At 51.2% G+C, this 10,493-nt stretch overlaps 1 protein-coding gene across 1 annotated transcript in view; it reads left to right on the top strand.

Annotated features, from left to right (window-relative positions):
* The first annotated feature begins 1,186 nt into the window (after nt 1–1,186).
* The window catches only part of LOC139268856 (ADP-ribose pyrophosphatase, mitochondrial-like), a 53,581-nt gene continuing 44,274 nt past the window's right edge, over nt 1,187–10,493 (top strand). Inside the window, exon 1 of the mRNA XM_070887635.1 lies at nt 1,187–1,218. Within this exon, the coding sequence (XP_070743736.1) occupies nt 1,187–1,218 (32 nt within the window). The remainder of the gene's footprint in view (nt 1,219–10,493) is intronic.

Below are 10,493 nucleotides of genomic sequence, written 5' to 3' on the forward strand. Positions count from 1 at the left end.
TGAAGTCCAACACCGCCTTCAGTGTGCCAGTGCAGCCTTCGGTTGCCTGAGCAAGAGAGTGTTTGAAGGCCAGGACTTCAAACCCGGCATCAAGTTCATGGTCTACAGAGCAGATACCCGCCCTCCTGTATGGCTCAGAAACATGGACTGTGTATAGTAGACACCTCAAAGCACTGGAGAAGTACCACCAATGCTGCCTCCGCAAGATCCTGCAAATCCATTGGCAGGTTAGGCGTACCGCCATCAGTGTTCTTGCTCAGGTCAACATCTCCATTATCGAAGCATTGACCACGCTCGAACAGCTCCGTTGGACGGGCCACATCGTCCACGTGCCCGACACGAGGCTCCCAAAACAAGCACTCTACTCGGAGCTCCGACACGAGAAGCGAGCCCCAGGTGGGTAGAGGGAACACGTCAAGAGACACCCTCAAAGCCTCCTTGAAAAAATACAACATCCCCACCGGCACCTGGGAATCCCTGGCCCAAGACCGCCCAACGTGGAGGAAAAGCATCCGGGAAGGTGTCGAGTGCCTCGAGTCTCTTCGCCGAGAGCAAGTTGAAGCCAAGCGTAGACAGCGGAAGGAGCACGCGGCAACCCAATACCCCACCCACCCTTTCCTCCCACATTGGACTCATCCGTCACCTGAGAACTTATTTTTAGTATGGAAGCAAGTCATCCTCGACTCAGCAGGACTGCCTAAGAAGAAAGGGGCCAAGCCAATAGCTCCTGCGTTACCAATAAACTTGACCCCCCTACCATTGTTTTAATGAGATTGAATAATTGTCAAGGAGCCATCATGATCAATTCACAATAGAGACAGAAAGCAAAATGCTGCTGATGCTGGAAATCTGAACCAGAAAACTCGTGTTTTCTCTGGTTTCTGTCTGACCTGCTGAGTGTCTCCAAGGTTTTCCGTTTGTTAATGCCAAATAGAGGTTTGATATTTTAAATTATCGACATTACTTTTACATTAAAATTGTGCAAAAAAAAATCTTGCCACTGAATGTCAATTCACCAGTCTCAGAACTCCGTTCGGTCCTGCTGCCAGTCTCGGTAAAAGTGTGCCAGTCTGAAAGATGGCCACCACGATCCCAAATAGTCACAACAGTAACCCGACCCCTGGCACGTGTGCGCATGCGTACATCTTTCGCAACGTAATTGGTTACTGCGGCAACGGCCACCCGGATGTGGAATCTGACAGTCAAGTCGGTTGTGAGGTAACGGGAGAGGCCCAGGTTAAACGGGGGACACGGTTTCAAAGTAGGATAGAAAGATCGGGATAGAGAGATAGATAGATAGATAGAACGAGCGAGCGACTGACTAGGGAAGAGAGAGAGAGATAGATATTAGGATAGGGAGGGGGAGAGAGAGAGAGAGAGACAGACAGACAGACAGACTGACTGACTGGGAGAGAAAGAGAATGAGAGAGAGAGAGAGAGAGACAGAGATACTGGAATAGAGAGAGAGACTGGAATAGAGAGAGAGAGAGAGAGACTGGGATAGAGAGAGAGAGAGAGACTGGGATAAAGAGAGAGAGAGAGAGAGAGAGAGAGAGACTGGGTTAGATAGAGAGAGAGACTGGGTTAAAGAGAGAGAGAGAGACTCGAATATATATATAAAGAGAGAGAGAGAGAGACTCGAATAGAGAGAGGGAGAGCCTGGGATAGAGAGAGAGACTGGGAGAGACAGGGACTGGGCTAGATAGAGAGAGCGAGAGGGGGACTGGGCTAGATAGAGAGAGCGAGAGGGGGACTGGGCTAGATAGAGAGAGCGAGAGGGGGACTGGGCTAGATAGAGAGAGCGAGAGGGGGACTGGGCTAGATAGAGAGAGCGAGAGGGGGACTGGGCTAGATAGAGAGAGCGAGAGGGGGACTGGGCTAGATAGAGAGAGCGAGAGGGGGACTGGGTTAGATAGAGAGAGCGAGAGGGGGACTGGGTTAGATAGAGAGAGCGAGAGGGGGACTGGGCTAGATAGATAGAGAGAGCGAGAGGGGGACTGGGCTAGATGGATAGAGAGAGCGAGAGGGGGACTGGGCTAGATGGATAGAGAGAGCGAGAGGGGGACTGGGTTAGATGGATAGAGAGAGCGAGAGGGGGACTGGGCTAATAGATAGAGAGAGCGAGAGGGGGACTGGGCTAGATAGATAGAGAGAGCGAGAGGGGGACTGGGCTAGATAGATAGAGAGAGCGAGAGGGGGACTGGGCTAGATAGAGAGAGCGAGAGGGGGACTGGGCTAGATAGAGAGAGAGAGAGAGCGAGAGGGGGACTGGGCTAGATAGAGAGAGCGAGAGGGGGACTGGGCTAGATAGAGAGAGAGAGAGAGTGAGAGGAGGACTGGGCTAGATAGAGAGAGCGAGAGGGGGACTGGGCTAGATAGAGAGAGAGAGAGAGCGAGAGGGGGACTGGGCTAGATAGAGAGAGCGAGAGGGGGACTGGGCTAGATAGAGAGAGAGAGAGAGAGCGAGAGGGGGACTGGGCTAGATAGAGAGAGAGAGAGAGCGAGAGGGGGACTGGGCTAGATAGATAGAGAGAGAGAGAGAGAGAGAGCGAGAGGGGGACTGGGCTAGATAGATAGAGAGAGAGAGAGAGAGAGAGAGAGAGTGAGAGGAGGACTGGGCTAGATAGAGAGAGCGAGAGGGGGACTGGGCTAGATAGAGAGAGAGAGAGAGCGAGAGGGGGACTGGGCTAGATAGAGAGAGCGAGAGGGGGACTGGGCTAGATAGAGAGAGAGAGAGAGCGAGAGGGGGACTGGGCTAGATAGAGAGAGAGAGAGAGAGCGAGAGGGGGACTGGGCTAGATAGATAGAGAGAGAGAGAGAGAGAGCGAGAGGGGGACTGGGCTAGATAGAGATCGAGAGGGGGACTGGGCTAGATAGAGAGCGAGAGGGGGACTGGGCTAGAGAGAGAGAGTGAGAGGGGGACTGGGCTAGATAGAGAGAGAGCACGAGAGGGGGACTGGGCTCGATAGATAGAGAGAGAGAGCGAGAGGGGGACTGGGCTAGATAGAGAGAGAGAGAGCGAGAGGGGGACTGGGCTAGATAGAGAGAGAGAGAGAGAGAGAGAGAGCGAGAGGGGGACTGGGCTCGATAGAGAGAGAGAGCGAGAGGGGGACTGGGCTCGATAGAGAGAGAGAGAGCGAGAGGGGGACTGGGCTCGACAGAGAGAGAGAGAGAGTGAGAGGGGGACTGGGCTAGATAGAGAGAGAGAGAGAGAGAGAGAGCGCGAGAGGGGGACTGGGCTAGATAGAGAGAGCGAGAGGGGGACTGGGCTAGATAGAGAGAGAGAGAGAGCGAGAGGGGGACTGAGCTAGATAGATAGATAGAGAGAGAGAGAGAGAGAGCGCGAGAGGGGGACTGGGCTAGATAGAGGGAGAGAGAGCGAGAGGGGGACTGGGCTAGATAGAGAGAGAGAGAGCGAGCGACTGGGATAGAGAGAGCGAAAGGGAGACTGGGATCGAGAGACCGAGAGAGACTGGAATAGAGAGATGGAAAGAGACTGGGATAGAGAGAGAGACTGGGAGAGAGCGAGACTGGGATAGAGAGATTGAGAGAGAGAGAGAGAGAGAGCGAGACTAGGGGAGAGAGAGAGATCGAGAGAGAGAGCCTGGGATAGATCGAGAGAGAGAGACTGGGATAGATCGAGAGAGAGAGACTGGGATAGATCGAGAGAGAGAGACTGGGATAGATCGAGAGAGAGAGACTGGGATAGATCGAGAGAGAGAGACTGGGATAGATCGAGAGAGGGAGAGACTGGGATAGAGAGAGAGAGAGGGAGAGACTGGAATAGAGAGAGAGAGAGGGAGAGACTGGAATAGAGAGGGAGGGAGAGACTGGAATAGAGAGGGAGGGAGAGACTGGAATAGAGAGGGAGGGAGAGACTGGACTAGAGAGGGAGGGAGAGACTGGACTAGAGAGGGAGGGAGAGACTGGACTAGAGAGGGAGGGAGAGACTGGACTAGAGAGGGAGGGAGAGACTGGACTAGAGAGGGAGGGAGAGACTGGACTAGAGAGGGAGGGAGAGACTGGACTAGAGAGGGAGGGAGAGACTGGAATAGAGAGGGAGGGAGAGACTGGAATAGAGAGGGAGAGAGAGACTGGAATAGAGAGGGAGGGAGAGACTGGAATAGAGAGGGAGGGAGAGACTGGAATAGAGAGGGAGGGAGAGACTGGAATAGAGAGGGAGCGAGAGAGCCTGGAATAGAGAGGGAGCGAGAGAGCCTGGAATAGAGAGGGATCGAGAGAGCCTGGGATAGAGAGATCGAGAGAGCCTGGGATAGAGAGATCGAGAGAGCCTGGGATAGAGAGATCGAGAGAGCCTGGGATAGAGAGATCGAGAGAGCCTGGGATAGAGAGATCGAGAGAGCGAGGGATAGAGAGATCGAGAGAGCCTGGGATAGAGAGATAGAGAGAGAGCGAGAGAGCCTGGGATAGAGAGATAGATAGAGAGAGAGCCTAGGATAGAGAGATAGCGAGAGAGCCTGGGATAGAGAGATAGCGAGAGAGCCTGGGATAGAGAGATAGCGAGAGAGCCTGGGATAGAGAGAGAGAGATAGAGAGAGAGCCTGGGATAGAGAGAGAGAGAGAGAGCGAGAGAGCCTGGGATAGAGAGAGAGAGCGCGAGAGAGAGAGCGGCTGGGATAGATAGATATAGAGAGAGAGAGAGCCTGTGATAGTTAGAGAGAGAGCCAGGGATAGTTTGAGAGAGAGAGAGAGAGAGAGAGAGAGAGGGATAGATAGATAGATAGATAGAGAGAGAGAGAGAGAGAGAGACTGGGATAGAGGGATAGAGAGAGAGAGACTGGGATAGAGGGATAGAGAGAGAGAGACTGGGTTAGAGGGAAAGAGAGAGAGACTGGATTAGAGGGAAAGAGAAAGAGAGAGAGAGAGAGAGACTGGGTTAGAGGGAAAGAGAGAGACTGGGATAGAGAGAGAGAGACTGGGATAGAGAGAGAGAGACTGGGATAGAGAGAGAGAGACTGGGATAGAGGGATAGATAGATAGAGAGAGAGAGAGAGACTGGGATAGAGGGATAGAGAGAGGGAGAGAGACTGGGATAGAGGGAGAGAGAGACTGGGATAGAGGGAGAGAGAGACTGGGATAGAGGGAGAGAGAGACTGGGATAGAGGGAGAGAGAGACTGGGATAGAGGGAGAGAGAGACTGGGATAGAGGGATAGAGAGAGAGAGAGACTGGTATAGTGGGATAGATAGATAGAGAGAGAGAGAGACTGGTATAGTGGGATAGAGAGAGAGACTGGTATAGTGGGATAGAGAGAGAGAGAGACTGGTATAGTGGGATAGATAGAGAGAGAGAGAGAGAGACTGGTATAGTGGGATAGATAGATAGAGAGAGAGAGAGCGACTGGTATAGTGGGATGGAGAGAGAGAGCGACTGGTATAGTGGGATAGAGAGAGAGAGCGACTGGTATAGTGGGATAGAGAGAGAGAGCGACTGGTATAGTGGGATAGAGAGAGCGAGCGACTGGTATAGTGGGATAGAGAGAGAGAGCGACTGGTATAGTGGGATAGAGAGAGAGAGCGACTGGTATAGTGGGATAGAGAGAGAGAGCGACTGGTATCGTGGGATAGAGAGAGAGAGCGACTGGTATAGTGGGATAGAGAGAGAGAGCGACTGGTATAGTGGGATAGAGAGAGAGAGCGACTGGTATAGTAGGATAGAGAGAGAGAGCGACTGGTATAGTGGGATAGAGAGAGAGAGCGACTGGTATAGTGGGATAGAGAGAGAGAGCGACTGGTATAGTGGGATAGAGAGAGAGCGCGACTGGTATAGTGGGATAGAGAGAGAGAGCGACTGGTATAGTGGGATAGAGAGAGAGAGAGAGAGAGAGACTGGTATAGTGGGATAGAGAGAGAGAGAGACTGGTATAGTGGGATAGAGAGAGAGAGAGACTGGTATAGTGGGATAGAGAGAGAGAGAGAGAGCGACTGGTATAGTGGGATAGAGAGAGAGAGAGACTGGTATAGTGGGATAGAGAGAGAGAGAGACTGGTATCGTGGGATAGAGAGAGAGAGAGAGACTGGTATCGTGGGATAGAGAGAGAGAGAGAGACTGGTATAGTGGGATAGAGAGAGAGAGAGACTGGTATAGTGGGATAGAGAGAGAGAGAGAGAGACTGGTATAGTGGGATAGAGAGAGAGGGAGACTGGTATAGTGGGATAGAGAGAGAGAGAGACTGGTATAGTGGGATAGAGAAAGAGAGAGACTGGTATAGTGGGATAGAGAGAGAGAGAGACTGGTATAGTGGGATAGCGAGAGAGAGAGACTGGTATAGTGGGATAGAGAGAGAGAGAGAGACTGGTATAGTGGGATATATAGAGAGAGAGAGACTGGTATAGTGGGATATATAGAGAGAGAGAGACTGGTATAGTGGGATAGAGAGAGAGAGAGACTGGTATAGTGGGATAGAGAGAGAGAGCGACTGGTATAGTGGGATAGAGAGAGAGAGAGAGACTGGTATAGTGGGATAGAGAGAGAGAGAGACTGGTATAGTGGGATAGAGAGACTGGTATAGTGGGATAGAGAGAGAGAGCGACTGGTATAGTGGGATAGAGAGAGAGAGCGACTGGTATAGTGGGATAGAGAGAGAGAGAGACTGGTATAGTGGGATAGAGAGAGAGAGAGACTGGTATAGTGGGATAGAGAGAGAGAGAGAGAGACTGGTATAGTGGGATAGAGAGAGAGAGAGACTGGTATAGTGGGATAGAGAGAGAGAGAGACTGGTATAGTGGGATAGAGAGAGAGAGCGACTGGTATAGTAGGATAGAGAGAGAGAGCGACTGGTATAGTGGGATAGAGAGAGAGAGCGACTGGTATAGTGGGATAGAGAGAGAGAGCGACTGGTATAGTGGGATAGAGAGAGAGAGCGACTGGTATAGTGGGATAGAGAGAGAGCGCGACTGGTATAGTGGGATAGAGAGAGAGAGCGACTGGTATAGTGGGATAGAGAGAGAGAGAGAGAGAGACTGGTATAGTGGGATAGAGAGAGAGAGAGACTGGTATAGTGGGATAGAGAGAGAGAGAGACTGGTATAGTGGGATAGATAGAGAGAGAGAGGGAGACTGGTATAGTGGGATAGAGAGAGAGAGAGACTGGTATAGTGGGATAGAGAGAGAGAGAGAGACTGGTATAGTGGGATAGATAGAGAGAGAGAGAGACTGGTATAGTGGGATAGATAGAGAGAGAGAGCGACTGGTATAGTGGGATGGAGAGAGAGAGCGACTGGTATAGTGGGATAGAGAGAGAGAGCGACTGGTATAGTGGGATAGAGAGAGAGAGCGACTGGTATAGTGGGATAGAGAGAGAGAGCGACTGGTATAGTGGGATAGAGAGAGCGAGCGACTGGTATAGTGGGATAGAGAGAGAGAGCGACTGGTATAGTGGGATAGAGAGAGAGAGCGACTGGTGTAGTGGGATAGAGAGAGCGAGAGACTGGTATAGTGGGATAGAGAGAGAGAGCGACTGGTATAGTGGGATAGAGAGAGAGAGCGACTGGTATAGTGGGATAGAGAGAGAGAGCGACTGGTATAGTGGGATAGAGAGAGAGAGCGACTGGTATAGTGGGATTGAGAGAGAGAGCGACTGGTATAGTGGGATAGAGAGAGAGAGCGACTGGTATAGTGGGATAGAGAGAGAGCGCGACTGGTATAGTGGGATAGAGAGAGAGAGAGAGAGAGACTGGTATAGTGGGATAGAGAGAGAGAGAGACTGGTATAGTGGGATAGAGAGAGAGAGAGACTGGTATAGTGGGATAGAGAGAGAGAGAGCGACTGGTATAGTGGGATAGAGAGAGAGAGAGACTGGTATAGTGGGATAGAGAGAGAGAGACTGGTATAGTGGGATATATAGAGAGAGAGAGACTGGTATAGTGGGATAGAGAGAGAGAGAGACTGGTATAGTGGGATAGAGAGAGAGAGAGAGACTGGTATAGTGGGATAGAGAGAGAGAGAGACTGGTATAGTGGGATAGAGAGACTGGTATAGTGGGATAGAGAGAGAGAGCGACTGGTATAGCGGGATAGAGAGAGAGAGAGACTGGTATAGTGGGATAGAGAGAGAGAGACTGGTATAGTGGGATAGAGAGAGAGAGAGACTGGTATAGTGGGATAGAGAGACTGGTATAGTGGGATAGAGAGAGAGAGCGACTGGTATAGCGGGATAGAGAGAGAGAGCGACTGGTATAGTGGGATAGAGAGAGAGAGACTGGTATAGTGGGATAGAGAGAGAGAGAGAGACTGGTATAGTGGGATAGAGAGAGAGAGAGACTGGTATAGTGGGATAGAGAGAGAGAGAGACTGGTATAGTGGGATAGAGAGAGAGAGAGACTGGTATAGTGGGATAGAGAGAGAGAGAGACTGGTATAGTGGGATAGAGAGAGAGAGAGACTGGTATAGTGGGATAGAGAGAGAGAGAGACTTGTATAGTGGGATAGAGAGAGAGAGAGACTGGTATAGTGGGATAGAGAGAGAGACTGGTATAGTGGGATAGAGAGAGGGAGAGACTGGTATAGTGGGATAGAGAGAGAGAGAGAGAGAGACTGCTTTAGTGGGATAGAGAGAGAGAGAGAGAGAGAGACTGGTATAGTGGGATAGAGAGAGAGAGAGAGGCTGGTATAGTGGGATAGAGAGAGAGTGACTGGTATAGTGGGATAGAGAGAGACTGGTATAGTGGGATAGAGAGAGAGAGACTGGTATAGTGGGATAGAGAGAGAGACTGGTATAGTGGGATAGAGAGAGAGAGAGACTGGTATAGTGGGATAGAGAGAGAGAGAGACTGGTATAGTGGGATAGAGAGAGAGAGAGACTGGTATAGTGGGATAGAGAGAGAGAGAGAGAGACTGGTATAGTGGGATAGATAGAGAGAGAGAGAGAGACTGGTATAGTGGGATAGATAGATAGAGAGAGAGAGAGACTGGTATAGTGGGATAGAGAGAGAGAGAGACTGGTATAGTGGGATAGAGAGAGAGAGAGACTGGTATAGTGGGATAGAGAGAGAGAGAGACTGGTATAGTGGGATAGAGAGAGAGAGACAGGGATAGAGGGATAGATAGATAGAGAGAGAGAGAGAGAGAGACTGGATAGAGGGATCGATAGATAGAGAGCGAGAGAGACTGGGAAAGAGAGAGACTGGGTTAGAGGGAAAGAGAGAGAGTGAGAGACTGAGATAGAGGGATGGAGAGAGAGAGAGAGGGATAGAGGGAGAGAGCCAGAGAGAGTCTGGGATAGAGGGATAGAGAGAGAGACTGGGATAGAGGGATAGAGAGAGAGACTGGGATAGAGGGATGGAGAGAGAGACTGGGATGGAGAGAGAGACTGGGATAGAGGGATAGTGGGAGAGAGAGAAAGACTGGGAGGGAGAGAGAGAGAGAGAAAGACTGGGAGGGAGAGAGAGAGAGAGAGAGAGAGAAAGACTGAGAGAGAGAGAGAAAGACTGAGAGAGAGAGAGAAAGACTGGGAGAGAGGGAGAGAGAGAGAAAGACTGGGAGAGAGAGAGAGAGAGAGAGAGAGAGAAAGACAGACGGACGGAGAGAGAGAGAGAGAGAAAGACTGGGAGGGGAGAGAGAGAGAAGAAAGAGAGAGAAAGACGGAGAGAGAGAGAGAGAGAAAGACTGGGGGGGAGAGAGAGAGAGAGAAAGACTGGGGGGGAGAGAGAGAGAGAGAAAGACTGGGAGAGAGAGAGAGAAAGACTGGGGGGGGAGAGAGAAAGACTGGGGGGGGGGAGAGAGAGAGAGAAAGACTGGGGGGGAGAGAGAGAGAGAGAAAGAATGGGGGGAGAGAGAGAGAAAGACTGGGGGGGGAGAGAGAGAGAAAGACTGGGGGGAAGAGAGAAGAGAAAGACTGGGGGGAAGAGAGAGAGAGAAAGACTGGGGGGGAGAGAGAGAGAGAAAGACTGGGGGGGAGAGAGAGAGAGAAAGACTTGGGAGAGAGAGAGAGAAAGACTGGGAGAGAGAGAGAGAGAGAGAGAGAGAAAGACTGGGGGGGAGAGAGAGAGAGAAAGACTGGGGGGGAGAGAGAGAGAGAAAGACTGGGGGGGAGAGAGAGAGAGAAAGACTGGGGGGGAGAGAGAGAGAGAAAGAATGGGGGGAGAGAGAGAGAGAAAGACTGGGGGGGAGAGAGAGAGAGAAAGACTGGGGGGGAGAGAGAGAAAGACTGGGAGAGAGAGAGAGAAAGACTGGGAGAGAGAGAGAGAGAGAGAGAGAGAAAGACTGGGAGAGAGAGAGAGAGAGAGAGAGAGAGAAAGACTGGGAGAGAGAGAGAGAAAGACTGGAGAGAGAGAGAGAAAGACTGGGAGAGAGAGAGAGAAAGACTGGGAGAGAGAGAGAGAAAGACTGGGAGAGAGAGAGAGAAAGACTGGGAGAGAGAGAGAGAAAGACTGGGAGAGAGAGAGAGAGAAAGACTGGGAGAGAGAGAGAGAAAGACTGGGAGAGAGAGAGAGAGAAAGACTGGGAGAGAGAGAGAGAGAAAGACTGGGAGAGAGA

Source organism: Pristiophorus japonicus, chromosome 8 (genome assembly GCF_044704955.1).
Source record: "Pristiophorus japonicus isolate sPriJap1 chromosome 8, sPriJap1.hap1, whole genome shotgun sequence".
NCBI classification, from domain to species: domain Eukaryota; kingdom Metazoa; phylum Chordata; class Chondrichthyes; family Pristiophoridae; genus Pristiophorus; species Pristiophorus japonicus.